We start from the raw sequence: 26152 nt of genomic DNA on the forward strand, positions 1-26152 counted from the left end.
CGCTGGATTTTCTAGATCAGCCTCAAAGGTAGGCCAGCATAGATTTAAAAGCCAGAATGGCATAGATTAAGTTACAGTAGTCTAACCTGGAGGTGACCATTGCATGTATCACTGTGGCCAGGTCAGGACATGGTGGGAAAGGAGATTAAAAAACTGGAAAAAAGATGAAAAAAACCCTTGGCAATATGAGTGACCTGGACTTCCATTGACAAGGAGGTATCCAGCATCATGCTCAGGTTCATGACAGATGACATCAGTATCACTGGTGCTCTGTGAAGAGCTGGAAGTCTGTACTCCAGTGTCAGTCTCATTGTGCCCCCACCCCCCCGGACCTTTGTCTTGATCGGATTCAGCTTTCGTCTGCTTTTTCTTAGCCAACCCACCACAGTCTCCGATCCCTCAGCCAGATTTTGTAGGACAGTGGTTGACTGGTCACCCAACAACAGATACAGCTGGGTGACATCCACTTTTTGATGACATCCAAGACCAAAACTCCTTAAGAGCAGCCAAGTTGGATCAGGACAATGGCCCATCAAGTCCATCACTCTGTCACACAGTGGCCAAAAAACAGGTGACAATAGGAGGACCACCAGTGTGGCCAGAACACTAGAAGCCCTCCCACTGTGCTCCCCAAAGCACCAAGAATGCAGATCTTCATTTGCTCCAAACACAGAGTTCCATCTATACCTTGTGTCTAATAGCCACTGATGGACCTCTGCTCTATATTTTTATCCAATCCCCTCTTGAAGCTGGCTATGCTTGTAGCCCCCACCACCTCCTGTGGCAGTGAATTCCACATGTTAATCACTCTTTGGGTGAAGAAGTACTTCCTTTATTCATTCTAACCTGACTGCTCAGCAATTTCATTGAGTGCCCACGAGTTCTTGTATTGTGAGAAAGGGAGAAAAGTACTTCTTCCTCTGCCTTTTCTATCCCATGCTATCTGGGTGAGGGGGAGCATATAGATGTTAAACACTGCGGGGAGGCATGCCCCATGAGGATCCCCACATCCTCCCCCTGCACCACCCTCTGTCCCTGACTGTGGAAAAATGAGGAAGGCCATTGTAGGGCTACCCCATGGACTTCTATGTTGGTGAACTGGTGAGTCATAAGACTGTAGTCGACTGTGTCAAACACCATTGTAAGGTCAAACAACAGCAGCAGTGCCAACCCACTTCGATCCAGCTCTCTGCAGAGATCATCTGTCAAAGCAACCAGCACAGTCTCTGTCCCATAGCAAGGGCAGAAGTCTGACTGCAACATCTAATTTGAACATGGGCATTGGTGCTGGAGCTTGCAGTAAACCCAGATGCCAACATTGCTGCCACATACACTCAGACAACGCAATCACTGGGTCTAACAACATCAGCTACACCATCTCAGGCTTAGTCACATGCTCATCTTTTAACATTGTATATACTGTTAAGTCCAACAATGCCCTTCAGTTCTCTACATAAGACAAACAGGTCAAACTCTATACTAAAGGATAAATGGACACAAATCTGACATCAGGAATCATAAGACTGAGAAACCTGTAGGCAAACACTTCAACCTTCCAGGACATTCAATGGGTGACCTCAAAGTAGCTGTTTTATTGCAAAGGAACTTCAGGAACAGACTAGAAAAGGAAATTGCTGAGTTGCAAGTTATCACAACACTCAGAACAATGGAATCCCCAGGACCTAACAAGGATATTGGTTTCTTATCTCACTATATATGCTAACCTCATTCAACCCTAACATCTGTATTCTTACCATTCCACCAGAAGGGACATATGTCCTCTTTATTTTATTTCTTATTTAGAATAATAGACTAGAATAGTAGAATGCAATGTAATGAAATGAATAGTAGATGCAATTTGGAATGGCAGATTGGAATGCATTTTTCTGGTCTGGGGACAGGGGAGATAATTCTATACAGTCAGTAGCTCCACTTCAAAGAAGATGCTGTAAGGCCACCTCCATGCTTGAGAGGAAATGGAGCAGCACAATGGTAGGCTCTCAGTTAATTACTCTCAGCATTCCACAATTAAGGATACACCTGTCTATACGTCTCCAATTTTGACATATTTGTTACCTTCACTATGTTTTCCCCCTGGAATTAAACCCAAACAAATGGTAACCATAGAAACTAAACTTGTTATTCCTGTTTGGTCCTTGAATCTGATAAATACATTCCTTATGCATAATTTACTGCTCACCCTCTCTGTATGGAATCGTAATTTCCATTTCATTGTACCTGTAGAAGTGTGCATGCAAACAAAAGCTTATACCTTGAGCAAAACTTTGTTGATTTTAAAGGTGCCACTAGACTTAAACTTTGTTTTGCTACTTCCGACCAACATAACTACCCACCTGAATCTATTCCCTAATATCTGTTATATCTGTCTTTGCATGCAATATAGATATGCTATCCAGACTCTCTCTTGAAAGCCAGTTCAGTGTAGTGGTTCAGTGTAAGGACTCTTATCTGGGAGAACCAGGTTTGATTCCCCACTCCTCCACTTGCAGCTGCTGGAATGGCCTTAGGTCAGCCATAGCTCTTGTAGGAGTTGTCCTTGAAAGGGCAACTGCTGCAAGAGCTTTCTCAGCCCCACCTACCTCACAGGGTGTCTGTTGTGGAGGGGGGGGGAGGAAAAGGAGACTGTGACTGCTCTGAGATTCAGAGTATAGGGTGGGATATAAATCCAATATCATCATCTTCTTCTTAATCCAGCATGACTACTGCAGTGCAAGTGATGGTTTGTGTAGCTATAAGTACTGAATCTCACTGTCATAAGGTTCTTCCTCTAAATTCATGCTATTCCCTTGTGAGAGCAACACAGACTTGTATAGATGTCCACATTTTGAATAGTTTTAAAAATCCTATGTCAAACATTCAGACATGAAAAGATCTTGCTAATTCACTATTCTACATGAAACTATTCATGTGATGATATAAGCCACTCTAGACCTGTGATGCTCAGTGGCTCAGCAGCCACATGTGGCTCTTTGACTTGCTACCTGTGGCTCTTCTGAATACAGTTCTCCAATCTGGCTGCAATCCTCTCTGGGGTTCAGGGCAGGCCTCCTGACAGGAATGGAAGTCAATCTGGCTGTTTTGTTTGATGTTAACTGCAACTGTGGCTCACTGTGAACTACAGAGTAAGTACCGCTGGTATAGGCCACACTTGCACTGCAGGTATGGAATCAATCACTTCTTTGAATGCTTCCTACACATGTAAAACTAAGAGATGGTCATTATTCTCTCTTATCCCTAAAATGTTTATTAATTCTATTAATAAACATGATTCTACATGAACACTAAAATATAGGATCCTTCTTCACACACCTACATTTGGATCATAACAATCCTAGTAATAAGTCATCTCTAGGTGGTACCTGGAGATGTCTCAGAACTACAACTGGTCTCCAAACTACAGAGATCAGTTCCCCATGAGAAAATGGCTGCTTTGGAGGGTAGATTCTATGATATTACACCCACTAATATCCCCCTCAAGACTCCAACCCCAGATCTCCAGGAGTTTCTCAACCCTCAGCTGACAACCTCAACAACAAAGATCCAGTTATACCACCTTGTACCTGAGGCAACAAAGCCTTTCCGCAAACAAAGCATACATTAGGGGAAAAGATCACACTCTCATATGCCATTATCAAACAAGGACAAAACAAGGATTTTTTCCTCAATTTCCTAGGTTGGGTCAGCATTTCCCAATATACATTCTAACGACCAGGTGGAACAGCCAGAGTACAAACCAAAGATGAAAGAAAAATAGTCTGCTCAGCTAAGAACGAGATAAAGGGGAATCCTGTAAGGTGGGGCAAAATCACCTTAACAGGTAATAACATTTAAGAAATGAGGACAGTAAATACAGCCTTGAGTAGAGGCAGCTGCACATTTTTTCCAGGTTTCAGCATGGATATTAGGCTAAAACCCACTGAATATTGCTGGATTCCATTACCACTGTACTTCTGCCATAAAATTTACAACACTGTCAACATCCAAATATTACTATTTCAGGGTTAATAACTCCAGATTGCTAGCTGTGTGAGCTTGTTGCAAAATGAAAAAGCCGTGGCACCTATATGATTACCAGAATTCAGTTCCCCACAAGCTTTCATGATTTAGAGCTTATTTGAACTGAGCTCTGAGTGACAAAATCTTCTGGTAAATAAATTGTTAGTTATAAAAGTGCCAATGGACACCTCTTTAACTTTATTTCAGGGATGTTATCTGTTCTGTAGGTAAAACTGTTAGGGAATCCCAGGATGTATCTGCCAAGTCGCCTTGTTAATTATCTTGAGTCATTCCCAATCCAGCAGCTCACACACTGATTGTGGCATCAAATCATGGTACTTTACACGTGTTGATGATCCATCATAGATCAATTACAACAGATATAACTTTCAGATTGGCAAAACACACTTCTTGTCATGTCAGATGGTTTTCACATTTGGCTGAGAGATACAGCAACGGTTAGATTTAAACTGCATTCCTAATGGATATGTAATAAGAACGAGCCCCTTTAAGCACTGTGATGGTACTTCTGAGTAAACATGTATGTTTCAGAATATTTCTTAACCATTTGAGCTTGCTTACAACCATTTTTTAAAAAGAACAATTGAACAACTTAGAACCAAAGAAAATAAACAATTGAATAATTATAAAAATATCTTAAAGTACTGCACAATCAGAATAAAAATTAGTAGAACAAATATATTGACAGGAAAAATAACAGTTCACAAAACATAGGGCCAATAAGATAAAAAACAATATATGCTATATAGTGCTGAGAAAACAGGTCAAGAAAGAACTATCAAAGATCTACACAAATAAAACTGTTTGTAAAGAGCAGTATTCTAGGCACCAAATTAACTTCTGAGTGTAGAATGTACCAAGGATGAGGTACCATCAATGAAAAAAGCCAGTCCTTGACTGCCTCCACCCCTCTTCCATAGGAAAGGTTGAAATTATCTTAATGGTACAGGAGAACAGTACAGGAGAAAGCTTCTAGTATCCTCCTCGTAAGTCAATTAGGGACTTAAAGGTAAGAGTCAGTACATTGGATTGTGCCTGAAAACAAATCATAAGTCATATGATCAGATCGTAAAAGATGTGCGGGAAAGTATGGATTTGCCTTTTATTTCTCTACAGAATGGTGATCTCCACATGGAATACAACCAGACCATTCTTTACATGTTCATTTCTCATAGTATCAACATTAGGTATGAATATTTAAAACTCTGTTTCAGTTTTGGATTTCTATACAGTACAGATTCTGGACCATTGCAAACAAGTTCCTTACATATAGTTGAAACCTCATGGTTCACCCAGAAGTCATTCATTCATTCAAAATATATGTGCCCTGGTTTGTTTTTTTTTAGCAGGACCGCACAGGAACACAGTTCTGGCTGGCCTGGCATGAGGGGATGTGGCCTAATATGCAAATGAGTCCTTGCTGGGCTTTTTCTACATAAAGCCCTGTGTGAAACAATGGTGATGTCAGGGGGTGTGACCTAATATGCAAATGAGTTCCTGCTGGGCTTTTTCCTACAAGAAAAGCCCTGGCTCTGATACTGTATCTACCAGGAACTCAAGTAGCTTACCATCAAAGTTTAAATGACATTTAGTACATTGAAAAATATAAAAACAAACAGCTGAAAAGCAGCCACCTCCAAAAGCAAGCCCAATCCACAAAACATATAAAAGAAATGGCGAGGGAAAAGTTGTACAAAACAATGACTAGGCATTCTTGAGCACCCACTGGTTTGGTTCATCTCATGCATACCAGTTCTGAAGTAGGAGCTAATAATTTGGTGAGCTATTTGTATGTGTATGTGTGTGTATGTGTGTGTATATATATATATATATATAGCCATTTTTTTAAATCAATTTGAAATTTTTGAATGGAGACTTGCTGCTAATGTCTTTGCGCGCTTACCATGTCCAGCTAATCTTATGATAATTTCTCAAATAGATGTTGCTGCTAAGGGTATGCATTCAGGTCTACACAAATCATGACTATACCTCAAAAATGCCTCATCAATATTTTCCAGGTATATTTCAGGATTCCAAATGTAACTGGGATTTTGCAGGAGAACAAAAAAAATCACTTCCAAAAATCACATATGTATTTGGGAATTATTGGCAAACTTGAAGAACAGCTGAGGAGATGGAGCAGATTGCCCCCCCCCCTCAGCTGTTTTTGGGCTTTCTTTTGTGGTCCCTTTAAACAGTGGGTTTTTAAAGAGACTGCAGAAGACAGCCTGCAAAACAGCCAAAGGGGCACTCTCCCTGCCAGCTCAGCTGGGGCTCTTTTGGGCAGTTGACTGATGAAGAGAGCCTCAGCCAAGCCTGCAAGGACATCTCTCCTAACAGGGTCAGCTGCTTGATTGGCTCTTGGGCAGTCCAGTTTCAACCAGGGCTGCCCAGCAGAGCCTGCTAAGAGAGTTCTCCCTGCAGGAACAGCTGCTTTGTAAACACTTTGGTGCAGTCTGGTTTAAAAGACTGCTTCAAAGAACCCCAGTTGAGACATTTCTCAGTTGTTTTTTAAAGCTGCTTTTTTTCCTCTGTATTTTTTTTTTATTTGGGTCTACTGGATCTGAAAAATCCAGAATTTTCAAAAAAAATTTTGACCGAAATAATTTATGGGTAAATTAAAAGATTACTTTGTTCCTGTTCATTATCTAATTTTTTGTATCTAAATAATCCTGGGAGCTAAATTTGACAGACAACAATGACCCTTAAACCACCTGCTGAGCTGACTGAGGAGGAATTTTAATCTATAATCTAAAAACCACCAACACTGCCTTGCCTAATATATCATGGTATTAGTTTGCTTCAGGAAACTGATACAAAATGGCCAACAACAAAAAGTTAGAGTTGCTTGAAACAAACACAAAAATATAAGAAAAATGGAAACAATCTCTCACCTCTTAGCCTATAATAAGCTTGGTGGCTTGCTAAAATTTGCTTCACTGATTCTTGAGGGCAAACCTTCACACCAGTTGATAAAAAAGAAGATCTCTTTGTTCGGTGTTTAGCCATATCAAATATCCTTCGAATGGTCGAAACTCTAGATCTCTTGGTCGTCCTTTCTGACTTCTCTGACTCTGAAGCATCTGCAAGTTGCTTGGTTTGACCACGATTAATTTTATTAGGGATTTCTGAAAGCAAAAGAAAAATATCAATAGAAGGCAATACAGAGAGCACGTGGATGTTGTATCTTGTGTGTGATAATTAAATTGACTTCAAAATGTCAATGACATGGCAACATGTCAACACACTATCATGCGTGTTCATCAAAAGTTAACAAGAGTTTATTCTCATTTTGTAGCTTTATTTATATCTCTGTCAACAATGTAACACTTCATGTATCTGACAAAGTGGTTCTGGCTTGTGAAAGTTTAATTGTCTTTGTTGCCAATAGACTATTTGTTGTTGTAAGCTTTGGATTTCCAGGGGAAGGGGGGGCAGTGTTTTCATTTTCTTGAGTATAATTAACGAGCATCCGGTGACATAATTTTACTTTAGATTCTATTTGTTGCTGCTTACCAAAATTAAAAAGGTTATTTGAAATGAGCTTTCAAGACAATTCTGAAACACTTTTGTGGCTTTTTTTTAAAAAAAATTCACAAGCACTTTGGAGACAGAAAAAAGGTAAATAGAATAAAAGGGTTTGTTTAAAGAACTCCTTTGAAAATAGAAAATGCACATTTTGTAGATAATTGGAAAAATTTCTGAGGCAGAAAATATCTTCCAAGAGGCCAAGGTAATGTGCATAGTTTGGATACTGATAAATTGGTTGCAGGTAGCAATTGCATTTGGAAAGGTTCAGCTTTACTAAGGGAAAGAGGAAAGGAATCAAATGTTTTCCCAGAGACAAAGCTTACAAGAAAATAAGAATGTTAGGAAAATTTACAGCTAAATATTTAATGGAGCATGACAAGTTTCAAATGCAGCAGGAATGATTTAAGCCCGAGACTTCTTTTCCCTATGAAATGAGCAAAGCGATAAATATTAATTATTATGTCAATGGTTGTTAGGCAGATAAAAAGAGAAAATAAGAGGTAAAAATGCTTCATCTCAGCAATTTGGAACTGAATGAATCAAACCTGAATGCTGCAAGAGAAGGGAAGGAAGTGGCACTTCCACTGAAATATCACAGGACTTGTAGTGTTCTTTCTGCTACTGCATAAATTCTTAATTAACTTCCTTGTGAATGTCCTTTACCAAGCACAAAATTTGTAATTGCTTGTTACTGTATGTAACAAGGCTCTCAGTGCCACACTAAGCAGAACCACCCCCCCTCTAAGACTATTGACTTCAATGGATTTAGAAGGGTGTACTTCTGCATAGAATTGAACTGTTAATTTTACACATAGTATAAGAGGAATAACTCTTGTATGAACAGAATGAAGCACCTGTTCAGCACCATTGTTGCATATTTACAGATGCAATTCTTGATATGGCTGATATAGTAATCTGGATCCATGTCACAGTAACATTGAGATTAGACTACTATAATGCACTGTACATTGGTCTCCCTTTAAAACCAATTTGGAACTCCAGTTGGTGCAGAATGCTGGGGCTCAGGAACTAGATGGAGCATGCATATTTCTCCTATTCTTCAAAGACTCCACTGGCTGCCCATCAGTTGCTAGGCTCAGTTTAAGATTTTGGTTATCGTTGGGCTTGGAACCTCAAATCTGTGAGGCTGTGTCTTTCCCTCTATGCTCCACCACAGATTCACTCATCTTAGCCATGTCTTCTACACGTGCCAACTTGCAAATGGGCAAAATCAACAACTGCCACATACGTGCCTTCTCCGTTGTGGCCCCCACCTTATGGAATGGCTTGCCTGAGGAAGTCAGGAAGGTTCTCACTCTCCTGGCTTTCTGCAAACAATGCAAAACTGAATTATTCAAGACAGCTTTATTACAGAGGCAACAGGTGCTAAATGATTCAAAAAGTTACTTGGATAAGTCATTAGGGACTGTGATCTATACTACTGTGTATACCTTGCTGAAACTAGGATCCTACTGTGTAATTAATGTGTCATGTCAATACTTATATTTTACTTCAGTTCTGTTTTTGGACTTCTGGTTAGTTCTACAACCCTAATCCGATTGCCTATTTATCAGGAACGGACAGGAACGCAGTTCCAATTGGCTTGGTGTCAGGGGTGCAGTCTAATATGCAAATTAATTCCTGCTGGTTTTTTTTTACAAAAAAGCCCTGTGCGAAAAATGGTGATGACAGGGGTGTGTGACCTAATATGCAAATGAGTTCCTGTTGGACTTTTTTTACCAAAAGCCCTGCTTTTTATTGAATATTCCATCCTGGCGATTGTATTGACTCTATGTAATCTGCCTTGAGTCCAAATAAGAAAAGGTGGAGTGTAAATAAGGTAAACAAAATAAAAACCTTAACCTACAGAATGACAGCTCTTTGATCTACAGTGAACTACCATGGTGCAGACTGGTAAGCTGCAGTACTGTAGTTCAGGCTCTGCTCATGACCTGAGTTACATCTCAGCAGAAACTGCGTTCAGGTCGCCAGTTCTAGGTTGACTCAGCCTTCCATTCTTCCAAGGTTGGTAAAATGAGTACCCAGCTTGCTGGGGATAGTGTAGATGACTGGAAAAGGCAATGGCAAACCACCCCACAACAAAAAGTCTGCAAAGAAAATGTTGTGATGTGATGTCACCCCATGACTGGATACTTGCACAGGAGACTACCTTTACCTTTAAAAACCACAACAACCTAACAGTTAATCTTCCAAAAGAACACAAAAAGTCACAAAGCAGTCTTGTCATATTTGTTAATCTCTGTCTGGTCAATTGAAATGGAGCTGTCACTAATTTGTCACAAGTTAAAAAGAACAAGCTGCAATAGCATATATGGGGTGAAAGTTAATTTTCTATAGGTAATAATAAACGTTGCAGGAATGTGTAAATTTAAGATTGGGAATTAGCAGGAGTTAACTATTTCATATGTGAAGAAAATAGTGCCACCCAAAACAGAGGCATGGGTAGAATGGAAGGACTAAAACCTGGACTACTAGGTATTACTAAATTGGCTTAACTGCACTATAACAATGGTGCTAGTTTGCTCTCTTTTTTGGCACAGAAGTGCATTATGGAAACACAGCGGAGGCAGTGTTTTGCAGCCTGTTCCCACATTACTAGTAGTTTCTGCTGCTGAATGGGGAGAAAACTTAGTGTCATTCCTGCTATCAAGAGGCAGTGGCAGAAGCAATTTATTCCACTAACAACTTCCAAAGAACTCAGGGTAGCATATATGATCCCTTCTAATGACAACTTACAGCAATGCTCAATCAGACTAATGCTGAATCTCAGATAGACTTTTTGTTTCAGAAAAAGAGAAGGAGGAGGAGTAGATTTGATTTATACCCCGCCCTTCAACCAGAGTATCAGAATGGCTTACAATCTCCTTTCTCATCGCCTCTCTACAACAGACACCCTGTGAGGTAGATGGGGCTGAGAGAGCTCTTTCGAGAACTACTCTTAAGAGAACAGTTCTGAGAGAACTGTGGCTGCCGAAGGTCACCAGCAGCCGCATGTGGAGGAGTGGGGAATCAAACCTGGTTCTCCCAATTAGAGTCCACACTCTTAACCACTACACTAAACTGGTTCTCACAAAGTGTCAGGTGCTGGTTCAAGGCAGGAATTCTGGAGGTGAAGCTTTCACCATGTGGAATCAAAGTGGGATTTTCTCCCACTTTGTCTCCATGGAGTTTAGGGCAGCATACATAGTTCTCACTTTCATCAGATTGTTTCATATCCACTTTGTAAGGCAGGTTAGGTGGAGACAGAGTGGAAATTGGGTCAAGGTTGCTCAATAAACTTTATGCCTCAGTGAGGATTTATAGAAGACTCTCACCTTCTATTCCAATACTATTCCAATACTATTACATCACAATGGCTGTCAAATATTTGGTACAGGGAGCCAAATGCTCCCCCTGGTAGAGGGGGCAGTGGCCCACTGGGAAAATAACTTCAATGCCTGATTCCTCCCCACCCCACCCACAACCAATTGCCTATCAACTTCATAAGTTCTAGTACTATGGGACACTGAGAAAAAAAATGCTTTCTGTCCACACCATAAATAATTTTATAAAACTCCATTGTTTGTGAGTTAGAAAGGTAGTGAGATCCAATGTGATGTAGAGTTTATAGTGTCATGTTAAAACTGGGAAACTTGTTCAGATTCCCGGTGCTTTTTTTGTAGCAAGAACTCCTTTGCATATTAGGCCACACACCCCTGAATTAGCCAATCCTCCTGGAGCTTACAGCAGGACCTGTACTAAGAGCCCTGTAAGCTCTTGAAGGATTGGCTTCATCAAGAATGTGTGGCCTAATATACAAAGGAGTTCCTGCTACAAAAAAAGCCCTGAGATTCCCACTCTGGCATGTAACTTGATTGGTGATCTTGAGCCAGTCTCTCCTTTTCAGCCTAATTTATATACTAGGTTCATTTTGAGGCTAAAAGTGAAGGCAAAATGTCACCCTGAATTCCCTGAAGAGTAGGATAGCGACTAGAACTAGAGACAGGCCAGCAATGACCTTCATACCAAAGTGGTCTTCTTAACTCACATGTCTCCAGTCCAACATCACATGAGTTCATTATTAAAAATCCAGTATAATTTCCCCCAATTTATAACAGGGTAATTATCCTATCTAATCCCCCCTAAAACTCTACTTGTTCATGTGCCTACCTACATAGTAATTACACACCTTTAAAATTTTTACCTAAGACCAAAACCAACAAAACATGAAGACATTTTAAATATATGCCATCACATTGTATAACTTCTAAAATATGCCTGACATGGTTCTATAGCTGCTCAATAACAGCATATCCATTATCAAGTCTTATGACATGAAAATTACTCATTCTCCTATATGTCTTCCCTTTCACTCCTTCTGTATGCAATTAAGTTGACTCATCTTAGTTTCATATAATTCCACATCCTCCAATATTTGACAGATGAATGTGGATAACACTTTCATATTAAATGAAGAGTTCTATAGCTGAACATTGGTAAACCATTTCCTCTTACATTTGGTCAAGGAAGAACCTATAAGCAAAACATTTTAAAAAATATTTATCTATTTATTTATTAGAACCAGACTGGTGTAGTGGTTAGCATGTCAGACTAGTATCTGGGAGACCCATGTTTGAATCCCCAATCATGGATTTTTTCTGGGTGACCTTGGGCCAGTCACACCCTCTCAGCCTAATTTCCCTCAGTGTTGTTTTGAGGATAAAATGGTGGAGAAGAGAATGATATAAGCTGCTTTAGTCCTTACTGGGGAGAAAGGCATAATAAATTATTCTACCAAATAATTTTTAAAGGTACAATTCTGCTCTCACTGTTAGGCGCACAGTACAGAAGGATGGAACTAGCATCTTATGCTCAATGTTCCCTCTAAGCTCTACAGTGTTGTGAGCAGAAATTGTACCTTATGAGTGAAAAAAGCTAGTAGCATTAAAGTTCTGAGTGAGTCTACATTTGACTATTGTGCAAATTAGTTTTTTAGATTACTTCCAGAACCTTGTAAAAATCTCAGAATAAATTCTTTTAAATGATATTTAAACTATATTTTAAGAATAATTTAAACATTATAAGAGAAAACAGAATCCAGTCAAATTTCACCCACTCCTTCCCACTGTATTGGTAGACCTGGCCTCCAGAGAACAAGGCTACCTACCCCTTTGCACTATATTTGTAATTTTGACTTCCAGAGAACAGGTCTACCCACCTCTTTCTACTATATTGGTAGACCTCTCCTCTGATGAACAGGTCTACGCACCCCTTAACCCCTATATTGGTAGAACTTGTCTCCTGAGAACAGGTCTACCCACTTCGTTTCAGTATATCAGTAGACCTGGCCTCTGGAGAACAGGTCTACCCACCCCTTGGACCATTGACCTGTGCTGAGTGTTAGAAAAACATACTAGCATTGGGGAGGGGGGGGGAGTAAATTCTTGCAGTCTACTTTAAAAAAAATGAAATATGACAAACAGCGTTACAGATAAAGTATAACAGAGGAAGAACAGTCATTGAACCCTGCCTAACATAACAAATAGGAAGTTGCTTAAATTAAATTTAATTTATTTGATTTATATCCCGCCCAACTAACAAAGCAGGCTCAGGTCGGGCTATAAAATGTTATCAACCTACCCAAACTACTTATTTAGTCAAACGTTTATATCTCACTTTTCCCTGTGACTCAAGGCAGCTTACAAATTATACTGAAAAGCATAATTATACTGAAAAGCATAATGTGCAAACAACATTTCCCCCCCCAGCTCCATTGTATCCTATGTCAATGGGCCCCATAGGCTATAGGGCTGCTAAGCCCCTGGTCCAGGCTGGGTTTCCCTGCCCAGGAGGTTCCCAACCCACCGGCCCACATTGGGCCAGCGAACGGAACCTCCCCCTACATTGCCGGCAAAATGACATCACCCGGAAGTGATGTCATCACGCCGGTGATGGTGCACAGTGCCCACTAGTCGTTTTCGGGAAAACTCTATGATTTTCCTGAATGCTCTAGCCATTGGGGAGGGAAAGCTCTACGGTACAATAGGTTTTCCCTCCCAAATGGCTAGAGCGTTCAGGAAAATCATAGCGTTTTCCCATTAATGCCCAGAGCAGCTGCTCACAGTGTCACCAGCGCAGCGTGATGACATCACTTCTGGGTGATGTCATTGCATCACGCATGTGCTTCACATGTGCCCAAAAGTCCCCTGCTCTGGAACAAAGAGGACTTGGCAACCCTAATAGACTATAATGGAGAATCAACTTAGGGGTATCTGGGGTTCTGGGGAGGCTATTTTTTTTTAGGAAAAGGCACCAAATTTGCAGCATAGCTGCTGGTGCCGCTCCTCAAAAACCTCCCCAAGTTTCAAAAAGATTGGTTCTGGGGGTCCAATTCTATCGACCTCCTGAAGGAAGCAACCCATCCTCCATTATTTCCAATGGAGGGGAAATGCCTTGTGGGTTGAACTAGAAATCCCTAAGCTGCCTGTTAAAATGTTGTGTGCAAGTGTCCCCTAGTGCAACTTAGAGGGAGCTATGCTCTGAAATCGTCTCCATCATATAACCAAACTGGTATAATTTGAAAAGTTGAAAGGGTCCTATAGCTATGTCCTGGAACCATGTACTGGACCAGAAGCTTTCTATGAATCAGTTTATGCATTCCAGGCCAGAAAGAGGCACAGTCAGAAGCAGCCACGCTGTAGAAAGTTGCTAGGATTGGTATAAGGACTGATATGGTCTGGTGGTCGAAGTGTTGAACCAGAGATAACTGGGCTTGAACCTGAGATAACTGGGCTTGATTTCCTCACTCAACCACAGAGAGCTGCCAGATGACATTGGGCCTGTCACAATGCCAGGCTCCATTAATGTATTATAATTATTAACAAGATTTAGTGGTCCACTATGAGGGCTTAAATGTGGAAGAAATACAACATTATTTTGTTTCAATTTTTTTTAAAGGTGACTGTGTTTCTTAATAGTGGCAACCCACTTGTTTGGATTCTTTACTATGCTTGAGTATCATTCAGTGGAAACACAAATCACTGGAAACACAATACTCACCATCTGTTGTTTTCCACCCAACTGAGATCAAATTCAGAAAGTTTCATCTTTTATCTAAAGGATCTTCCCAGATTGCAGACATGAGAAGGTGTCTCTTTGTTCCAGGCACTTAAAATGCTTTCTTGGAAAGTGAGGACAAGGAAGACAGGAACTGGCACCTGGGTTTCTTATTTTTCCTGGGATCCTCAAGCGGAGGGGGCAGGAGGGGGCATGAGGGGGCTGTTCAGAGCCCCCCCTCCGAAGCTCCCAGACAACGATTCTCCCTGCCCCTCCTCACAATATGCAAAGAAGCATAAGATTGGCATTTACTACTTCATTGCTGCCTCTCAGCATGGCAAATCCCACATATGCTCACCAATGTTCCCTCTAAACTGCAGAGTCTTGTGAGCAAAAATTCTACTTTGTGAACTACTGGCATTAAAGTTGTGAGCTACTGCATAAATTATTGTGCTCTGGGGTCATCCTTCCTGAGCTAAGACAAAAAGGTGTGAGTTGGAGGCTAAAAATCTGTGAGCTAGCTCATCCTAATTCAGCTTAGAGGGAACACTGATGCTTGCTCACCAAGCTTTAGTGAACAAAACAGGGAAAGACTCTGTACAGATTTGAATGTCCTTACTTTATTCCTTTCCTTAATTTGAAGGAACCCTGGGAGGATCTTTCTTTCCTTAAATAACAGGGAGGGGTGTTTGTACTGAGAAACAGTGCGGCTGTGTACTGTTGTGTTAAGATACTGTGAAATGGAGTCCAGGCCCCCTCACACCTCCACGTTCCCACCCATCTGCTGCCAGTGCCAGTAATTTCCTAGCAATCCTCGTTCCAGATTGTTGTGTATTGCATTTCAGTCCTGAAATTACAACACAGCGGCCGCTACGGAGGTAATAAAGCATGTTGCCTTCAACATGTCTCGTCACTCAGTACATTACAGTGGCGACGAAGGTGGGATTCTAGCCAGGTAACTCCCCAAGCGGGACTTTGCTGACCTGGCCGGAGACGAGGAAGGCATGCATTTGAGGAAGACGGAAGCACCCGCCGCTGCCATGGCTAACCCAAGTGGGACGACAGGCCACCTTGCAGAGTTAGACCCCGCCAACCCCGATAGGTGGGAGACCTACACGGAACTGGTCGACTGCTACCTATAAGCGAATATGATTACAGACAACAGCCGTAAGAGAGACGTGCTCCTGAGTGTCTGCGGGGATGCCACATTCGAGATCGCAAAGGGTCTCTTGGCCCCCACGAAGATCACGGAGAAAACATATGAGGAGATAGTCAGACTCCTGACTGGGCACTTCTTGCCCCAGCCTTCCATCATTGCCCACCGATTCCTCTTCCACAAAGGGATCAAGGGGCAGGAGAGACAGCCGCCGTCTACCTGGCCGCCCTCCGCCAAATCGCGGGGAAATGCAGCTTTGACAAGCTGGATGAAGCCCTGAGGGATCGCTTCATCTGGGGCCTCCGAGACGAAAGACTGCAGCAAAAGCTCTTCGCAAAGGAAGAGCTCACCCTCCAACTTGCCTTCAATGACGCCACCGCGTTCGAGAGAGCAACCAAAGCTTACAACAACCCGCGAGTGGAAGCCGTCCACCAGGAGGAGATGGCACCGGGCAACCCAGAGGAGGAGGAGGCAAACCAGCTACGTCACCAACCAGGAATGGGGCCGAGAGCGCCCACTTGGCCATGAGCGACAGAGAGACCAGCCAACACCAAGTGCGCCAGCTGTGGGGATCCACACGAGCTCCGGGACTGCCCCTATCGCAACTTGGATGGCAGGAACTGTGGAAGAGTGGGCCACATAGCGCGGGCTTGCTGGGCCAAGGCCACCCGCAGATGCCAGTCCACCAACCACGACTCGACCGATGCCTACTCGACCGCATCGACTAGCCTGCAGGTAATGAACTTGCCCCTCACCACCCCAGATAAGGTCAAGGGGGCCGGTCCTAATCGAGGGCGCTCCATGCATAATGGAGCTGGACTCGGGCTCCTCCATCTCCATAATTTCGGAGGAGTCACTAAGAAATCTTTGTCCCCGTGGCCGGCCCTGACTGCGATCGGCGGACTTCATACTGCGGGACTTCCAAAAAAACACTGTACAGAATTTGGGTTGGGCCACTGTAAGGGTAGAGTTTAAGAACTTTAAGGGCAAGCTGGACATTCTCATGGTCAAACGCCAGCTCACCACATTACCGGGGCTGGCCTGGTTTCGACCGCGGGGTATTCAAATAGTGGGGGTGCAGCAGATGCGAACGCAAAATTTTGAGCACGTGTGCCAGGAATTCCCGGAAGTGTTTGATGGGTCCTTGGGGTGCTACAAGGGGCCTCCCATCACCTTACCCCTCGATCCCCATATGAGACCGATAAGGCTGAAGGCCAGGCAAGTTTTGTTTGCTCTTAAACCAAAAATAGAAGCGGAGCTGGACCACCTCACGGCCCAGGGAGTGCTAGAACCGGTATCCTGTGCTGCATGGGAAACACCCATAGTCACTCCAGTGAAGCCGAATGGAGATGTGCGCATATGCGCTGATTACAAGTGCACAATAAATAAGGCACTTCAGGACAACCCATACCCCGTACCGGTGGTCAGCCATGTACTGGCAACCCTAGCAGGCTCTAAGGTTTTTGGAAAACTGGACTTGGCCCAGGCGTACCAGCAACTCGCGGTGGATGCTGAGACAGCAGAAGCCCAGACCATTGTGACTCACAGGGGAGCTTTTCGGGTGCGGCGGTTGCAATTTAGGGTTAATGTGGCTCCGGGGGGTTTTCAGAGCATAATGGATTCTCTTCTCAAAGGGATCCCCAGAGTGCAACCATTTTTTGATGACGTTTTGATCGCCGCCCCAGACGCTGAGTAGTTCAGCAGCCATCTGCGTGAGGTACTCCGCCGTTTCCAGGTGGCGGGACTTAAAGTAAAGCAGGAGAAGTGTTCCTTTGGGGTGTTGAGGGTAGAGTTCTTGGGATTTGCAGTAGATGCTGCAGGAATCCACCCGACGGCCGACAAGACCAGGGCTATTGCCCACGCCCCGGCCCCCACGTGCAAGATGGAGTTACAGAGTTTCTTGGGATTATTACATTTTTTTTATTCATTTTTGCCCCAGAAAGCGGCCATCACAGAACCCCTTCATAGGCTCCTCAATAAAAATGCCCTGTGGGTCTGGGAAAAGAAGCAGGCTGCAGCTTTTTAGGCAGTCAAGGACCTCCTAGTTTCCAATGACATGCTCCACCATTTTGACGAATCCTGACGAAGCCAGTGATTCTGCCTTACGATGCTTCCCCATACAGGGTGGGCGCTGTTCTGGGGCACCAACTCTCAGATGGGAGGGAGGTTCCCGTGGCCTATTATTCGAGGACCCTGACCCCCGTGGAGCACAACTATGCCCAGATAGACAAGGAGGCCTTGGCAATAGTGGCGGGTGTGCATATATTCAATGACTACCTGTACAGTAGGCGTTTCACGACCGCCATGGACCATAAGCCACTACTGGGCCTCCTCGCCCCAGACCACCAGACACCACAAATTCTGTCACAGCGCGTCCTGTGGTGGAACCAGTTCCTCAACTCGTACACATATGCCCTGGTCCACCGCCCCAGCAAAGCTATGGGACATTCGGACGCCATCAGCCGCCTGCCACTGCTCTCTATGGACCCAGATCCTGCCCCTGCCCACCATGTGATGCTTATAGAGACTCTACCAGAGAGGCCCCTCAACGCCGCTGAGGTAGCTAGGGCCACGGGTAGAGACCGCATCCTCGCATGCATTTTAGACTGGGTGGGAAGGGGGTGGCCCATGGGCAAACTGGATGCAGAATTCAGGGCATTCACATCACATAGAGAAAAACTGTCCATGCACAAGGGGTGCCTTCTCTGGGGTAGCAGGGTGGTAGTTCCCCCCCCCCCATTGCGGAAGAAAGTGCTGGAAGCCCTACACGAAACACACCCGGGGATAGTGCGCACGAAGGCCCTGGCACGTAGCTATGTATGGTGGCCGGGAATGGACAAAGAGATAGAAGGGTGGGTTCGAAGGTGCCAACCCTGCCAAGAGTCCCGACCTGATCTGCCCAGTGCCCCTGCCCACCGCTGGGAGCCCAACAGGAGGCCGTGGTCCCGGTTACACCTAGACTTTGCGGGGCTATACCAGGGCCAAATATTCTTTATCTTAGTCGATGCATACACCAAGTGATTGGAAGTGATCCCCATAGCTTCAACCTCCACCACGGTGGCGGTCAGAGCCTTGTGAAGGGTCTTTTGCACTCATGGGATTCCCGAGACCCTCGTCACAGACAATGGGACCGCATTCACCTCCCGGGAATTCCAGGAGTTCTTGAATTGGTACCTCATCCAGCACATTTGGTCTGCCCCTTTCCATCCAGCCACCAACGGCCAAGCAGAGCGCATGGTGCGCACCACTAAAGAGACCCTGGGTCGCATTGTACAGGGAGATTGGGATCACCACCTGGCAGCCTTCCTATTTGATAACAGAATCACCCCCAACCCCGTCACCAGGTTAAGCCCTGCCGAATTACTAATGGGGAGGAAATTGATCACGAGGCTAGACAGGTTGCATCCTGACCGGGTGACGGACCTCCACAGTTCCCCCGAAACCAGGGAAGCCACTAGGGGATTCTTTCCAGGGGATCCGGTATACGCAAAGAACTTTGCAAGCGGGCCGGAGTGGTTAGCCGCCCGGGTGCTGTGGGTCACAGGGTCCCGCTCCTACGAGGTCTTGGCGGACGAGGGCCAGATCCTAAGGAGGCATATTGACCAGCTGCGCCGTTGCACATTGCCAGAAGAACCGACAGTGATCGGGGGAGTGGGAAGCGGGGGAGTACTAACAGCAACACCCCCGGAAGCTGCTCAGCATATGCCGGCCGCACTGACTATGCAGGCAGATGAGCACCACAGCGGAGGGAGCACCCCCCCAGAGCGAAGATTCTGGAACAGCAACAGGCAATGGACAGCCCTTTTCCGGCGTCACCCCACCACGAGGAACCAGCCGCCCCGCCAGCCACGGCGGCTGCTCCAGCTCCCCAAATAACCCCGAGGAGATAGACCCGGGAATGCAGGGCGCCAGCCTACTTGAAAGACTTCGTGCCTTGAACTAGAGGGGGAGGTGTCTTGCATTTCAGTCCCAAAATTACAACACAGCAGCCGCTACGGAGGTGACCAGTGGAAGTCCACTGGTCCCCGGATGTAGCTCCGCAAATACGCTCCACCAATCAAGATCTGTGGTGGGAAGTTTAACTGGCCAGGAATGGACCTGGCCAGACTGAAGGTTGTTCCGGGGTATGTATATAATCGCGACCCGGCCCGCGTTGCTGGGACTTGTGATGTACTCGCTAATAAAGCATGTTGCCTTCAACACGTCTCGTCACTCAGTACATTACACAGATGATGCAGAATGATTACATAATCTGCAGTATTGAACATCACTAACACGTCCAACAGTATTAGATGTAAAGCCATGTTTCTATCTATCTGTTTATGCAAAGCATCTACTAATAAGGTCAGTGCTATCTCTCTTCCAAAACCAGGTCTGAAGCTGGATTGAAAAGGGTCAAGGACAGATGTTTCATACAGAAAACCTGGAATTTCTCTCTATTACATGATGTAGTTTGTAGGTTAGGAGCTGGGTTATAATTAATTTGATCATTCACTTTTTCAGGAATCATCTAATAATTGCTTCCTTTTTGGGTGGGTAGCCCAATTCAATGGTACCCTTTATTTCTCCATATATTATTTAGCCAAGATGGGTATAGATATAATTTGCAGGAACTCTCGTAATGCTGTCAACATCCATCAGGGAGACCAAGCCAAAGCTAACCGTATAAACATGTCCAGAAGGTGCTTCCAACATTTATACTGCCTGATCTGGACTACCAATAAAGTTTAAATCAGATTGGATGAGAGAGATTTCATCCACAAAGTATCTAACAAAAACCATCGCAAGTCATGCCAGATTTTAGCTCAAACAAATGTTGCCCTGGCATTGTCAGGCTACCATCAATTTAAGTAAATGAAGTGAACAAAATTCTGCAGATACAATGGCAATAGAAAAGCAAAAAACAAGCAAACCCAAAAACAGAACAAAAACACCCCTTTTCTCCACTGGCATGGCCACCTCATAAACTTTTCAATCAACTGTATGGTGTATTGTGTCTAACCCAATTAGAGTTTTCTTCCAGCAGTGTTTCAAATGACTTGGGGCGTTTTCGCACTTACCTTAAGCCGGAGCGACGTCCCTCTTCACTGCGCAGCGTCTGCACGGTTTTTGCACTAATTGCTGCGGAGCACCTGGAAGAGCCGCAAAGTCCCACGGCTTTTGCGGCACAAATGTAAACCGCCAAAAACCGGTTAACATTTGCGCCGCAAAAGCCGCAGGACTTTGCGGCTCTTCCAGGTGCTCCGCAGCAATTAGTGCGAAAACCGTGCAGACGCTGCGTGGTGAAGAGGGATGTCGCTCCGGCTTAAGGTAAGTGCGAAAACGCCCTTGCTTTTTAGTTCCCTCAGATCATTGGTAAACCAAGGAGTCAGACTCCTTTCCAAGGGAGAAGATGCCAAGGAGCAATCCCATCTATAAGCCTCAATGCTCAGGTTGCCATTAAAGCCTCAGTTGAATTGCTGACCAAATTCTCAGCATCTGGAAATCTGTGGATCTGTAAGTCTCCAAGGGAGGAGGAGGATTTATACCCTACCCATCACTCAGAATCTCAGAACAGTTTACAATCTCCCCTCCTCTCCTCACAACAGATGCCCTGTGAGATAGGTGGGGCTCAGAGAGCTCTGAGAGAACTGCTCTCGAGAGAACAGAACCGAGAGAACTGTGACTGACCCAAGATCAGCATGTGGCTGCATGTGGAGGAGCGGGGAATCAAACCCAGTTCTCCAGATCAAAGTTCGCTGCTCTTAACCACTATACCACACTGGCTCTCAGCTTAACTTGACCAACTTAATGGGGCACCTACCTTTGCAAATAGAGGTAGGCATAATCACCTGACCCTTCATAATCACCTGGTTATCTGGCCATGGCAAATATATCACTGCCATCTCCTTCATCACATCACCAGAAATCTGTTCAGTGCACAAAAACAGATCTAGCACATGACCTTCCTCATGTTTGAGGCTCAGAACAACCTGAGATAGCCCTATGGTTGCTATGGTGACTATGAAATCCTGAGCTTGACTAGACAAGCATCTTTAAGACCGATAATAGTTTGAGATGCTTTCAGATAGCTAGATCATTAGGTATGAAGTTTTAAAAGCATACATTTGCATCTGTTGGTACTGGAAAGAAGGTAGATGATGGTACAGTTTATTACCAGCTCCCTCTCCTTATAAAGTAAAACATTCCTACAGAAAGAAAACTTTTTAAAATTTCCTAAACTGACTACCGGAGCTTCTAACAGCAGTTTTCATCCAATATCCTAGGTTTATTATTGGTAAATGGATACTTCCCCCATGATAATGATGGGGAAGTTAGTGAGGAACAACCTTCTTCTGTCTTCCCTTCCCTATTGACAACAGCCCTATAGGAAGATATTCCTTTAGGACTGCTAAACATAGCAAAGAGACAGAAGACAGTTTCTGTCTCAGCCCTACACATATTTTTCAGACCAGAGCTCTACAGTGTAAACATACATGGGGTTCCCTAATATTTTGCAACATATCCTTGCAAGTCCCGCCTCCCCAGGCTGTCACAAGTTAAAATTTAACATGTGCAGCAAATACCATTCCATTTAACCCCCCCAATCACAGATAGTTTCCTTTCCCCAGGATTCTTCATTATGTTTTATTTATCAGGATTGTATCTGTGTGTAAAATATTGGCTGACTGCGTTGATTTTGCCCTTTCACTTAGTTATGCTTATTTGCAAAGGCATTTGCCCTGTTTTTCACAGCTGTGGAAATAGTCTTCTTTTATTGCAATACAGTTGTAGAAAGACAGGCATCTGTCATGACTCACTGACCTTTTCCCCTCAAGTATAGCAGGGATGCTGGAAAAACAACACATTTTGGATTGGTTGATGTCAGTTTTGGAATTGTAATTTTTATTTGTGTTATTTATTATGAGCACTGATAGGATTTCCTTTGAAATACAGTGTATAAAGGTTAAATAAATAAATGAACCAGATTCAGTATATCTAAAAATCTACATTGAGAATTGGTGTTGGTGGGTTTGTAATGATTCCATTCCAGTTTTATTTCTTTGACAATTTGTGTCCTACTTTTACATTGCCAGAAATCTGCCCCACAAGCAGTTGATAATGGTGATGAAATGATAAAACACTGAAATGAAAATTTAATGAAACCTGAAGTCTAGGGGACTATTTCATTGGCACCAGAGCTGGTCCTGCCACTAGGCAAACTAGACAATTGCCTAGGGCGCCGGCCTTCCGGTGGCACCGAATTGGGCACCCCCATGTGAATTGGTGATGTTATCAGTGGGGGAGGGGCAAAAGTTAGCCTTGCCTAGGGTGCCAGATGGCCCTGCTTCAGACATGAAACTTGTAGCTACCATGTAAGCAAAAACAAACAGTAAATTTTAAAATCACAACATCACAAAATTTCATAATTTCATAATTTTCATAATTTTCTCTAGTGTTTTGAAAAATGAGTCTTCTCTATATTTGATTTATCAGCTGGATTGTGAAAATAACCAATACTATTTATCACTTCAGGAAAATATATATCAAAATAAAAGACTGACAGCGCCATCCTAAACAGGATTATACCTTTCTACAATTCGGCCTCGCCGCAAAAGCGGCTGCTCGCCGCGGGGCCGGCCTTTGCATCCCCGGAGGATGCATGAGGCAGCGTTTCCCGGGCATCCGGGTAATTTTTGGTTGGGCGGGGGAGAAGCTATAAGTAGCCTCAGCCCCACCTCTCCCTGCGCAGTTCCAGTGAGCTGCAGTAGTACAGGTTTTCACTGGTTGCCTTATTAGGGGCCAGGTAGGAATTTTTTCACTATCACCTGATTGGCCATTGGTGGTGTGCTTTTCGCCTGGTGTGGCAGTTAGGGAGGTAGGTATTTTGGTCACTTGGTGGAATGAGCAAGGGGTTTAGACCTTGCCAGTGAGCACCCAGGCCTAGGCACCTGTGTTTTGCAGGCGATCCATAGGAAAGGCAGATGGGCTTTACGGCTCAATGTCATGGAATACGGATCGGATTTCATGCCTCCACTTGGTCGCCTCCTTCTGGTGATTGGGGCGGGGTTAAGGGAGGGCATGTGGGGTCGGCCGGCCCGGTTCTAGCCACATTAGTATGGCTAGGGCTGGGGGCAGGGTGGCTCACCCTTTGTTGGACTTGGCAGGGTCAGGTGAAGACCCCAGGGCTTGTCCTATTACTGCTTACCTTGCCATGTTGTTTGTAGTTAATAAAGTGGCCCATTTTCCCAACATTCTTGTCTGCTTCTTTATTCCGAATGGGGGTGCAATCACTGACTTCAATGGATTTAGAAGGGTCTAACTTTGCTTATGATGGTAGCAGTATCCTGTGCAGAAACTCAGTCTATTTATTTCAACATATTGCATATCCTACATTCTTTACACCCTCTTCTGCAGACACAGCAAGTTGGGAAGAAGCTACTTTTAATTTGGCCATTGCATACTATGATGAACTGTTTCTAAAATATATACAATTTTTAGTATAACTCAGGGGTCCCCAACCCCCAGTCCGTGGACTGGCACTAGTCCGTGGCCTGTTAGCAACTGGAACGTGAGTTGTACAATTATTTAATTATATATTACAATGTAGTAGTAGTAATAATAATAATAATAATACATTGGATTTATATCCTGCCCTCCACTTTGAATCTCAGAGTGGCTCACAATCTCCTTTATCTTCCTCCCTCACAAGAGACACCCTGTGAGGTGGGTGCGGCTGAGAGAGCTTTCCCCAGAAGCTGCCCTTTCAAGGACAACTCTACGAGAGCTATGGCTAACCCAAAGCCATAATCCAGCAGCTGCAAGTGAAAGAGTGGGGAATCAAACCCAGTTCTCTCAAATAAGAGTCCACACACTTCACCACCACACCAGACTAATAGAAATAAAGTGCACAATTGTATCATCCAGAAACCATCCCCTCCCCGGCCCGGGTCCATGGAAAAAATTGTCTTTCACAAAACCAGTCCCTGGTGCAAAAAAGGTTGAGGATCGCTGGTATAACTGATGGAACAATGGAGAGATCTGCAGTCAACATGGAGTCTTCTGAACAATTACTCAACTGCTTTCTTGAATACCACTGCAGGGTATATATGACTAATGTCGCAGAGTACAATTCAGTCAAAGCACAAAGTCAGAGTACAATTCAGTCACCTGTTTACACACAGTACCGTGCATTTAGAATTAACCTGTAAATCCAGATTCAGAAGGGTGCTTCTTCACTAGGGAAGGGCATGGACCAGAAAACTGGAGGTCCATGGAGATTCAAAGTTCATGAATTTCATGAGCCATGAACTTACTGGTTTACAAACCAGTTTGTGGTTCGTGAGGTCCATGGGGACCTGGAAGAGGGCTCAGAAGGCATTTAAATGCCTCCTGAGCTCACTGCACAGACCACTCCAATGAATCACCTCCCAAAATTGCAGTCCATGTCAAAACTGCAAATGAACTGGTCCCTGGTTTATGACAAAATTAGGTCCATGGACCGGTCCATGCCCGTCCCTATTCTTTTCCCTCCCAGAAATCTCATTCACTGATCAAACACAGTTATAGTCTAGATGAAGAACAGTAATTCACATTTATTGTGTGAATTCACATTTATATCTACTTGGCTTCAATGGTGGATGCACATGTAAGAAGTGTAAGCTAAGTGCTGCTGTTTCAGAAATGTTAAATGCTACTCATTTGGTATTTGTTTAACTGAAGGTTGTTGCAATTCATTGGCAAGAAACTTCAAGGAAAAATCCTGATCTCTTTATTGCACCACTCATGTTCTTTGTTATTTCTGATATACTTTGACTTCTGTCATTGGTATCTACTCTGGTTGCCAAATTCATGTTCAGAAATTCCTGGAGATTTGGCTGGCTTGCAGGGAGAATGGAGTTCGGGGAGAGGGCCCAGCAGGAATGTAGTGCCATAGAATTTCACCCTCTAAAGCTGCCGTTTTCTTCAGGGAAATTGATCCCTATAGTCTAGAGCAGGGGTGTTAAACTCATTTGTTATGGGGGCCGGATCTAACATAAATGAGACCTTGAGGGGCTGGGCCATGTCAGGTTGGACCATGTGTTTACCTATTTAAGATTAAGTAGCAGAGATATAAATATTATAAAGAACACAGACAAACACAAATATATATTTTAAAAAACTTAAAACATGCTTAAAATGTTAGCATTCATTGGTCTTAAGGATGCTTTCTTTGTATTTCTCCCAAAGGATCCAGGGAATTGGACAAAGGAAACTCTGGCTCTTTCCTTACTTCCCCAGGGGACTGGGGGGGGGGGGGGAGGGAGGAGCCTCAGCCAATGGAGAAAATAAAGGTTTTGCTCAGTAGCTCCTGAGCAATTGCCAAGCCTTGCAAAGCAAGCTGTTATGCAG

At 43.9% G+C, this 26152-nt stretch overlaps 1 protein-coding gene across 1 annotated transcript in view; it reads right to left on the reverse strand.

Moving 5' to 3' along the window:
• The window catches only part of IMPG1 (interphotoreceptor matrix proteoglycan 1), a 154410-nt gene that overhangs the window by 108918 nt on the left and 19340 nt on the right, over positions 1 to 26152 (reverse strand). The window contains exon 2 of the mRNA XM_060236274.1: positions 6933 to 7166. Within this exon, the coding sequence (XP_060092257.1) occupies positions 6933 to 7166 (234 nt within the window). The remainder of the gene's footprint in view (positions 1 to 6932; positions 7167 to 26152) is intronic.

This window comes from Heteronotia binoei, chromosome 1, assembly GCF_032191835.1.
Source record: "Heteronotia binoei isolate CCM8104 ecotype False Entrance Well chromosome 1, APGP_CSIRO_Hbin_v1, whole genome shotgun sequence".
In the NCBI taxonomy this organism is placed as follows: domain Eukaryota; kingdom Metazoa; phylum Chordata; class Lepidosauria; order Squamata; family Gekkonidae; genus Heteronotia; species Heteronotia binoei.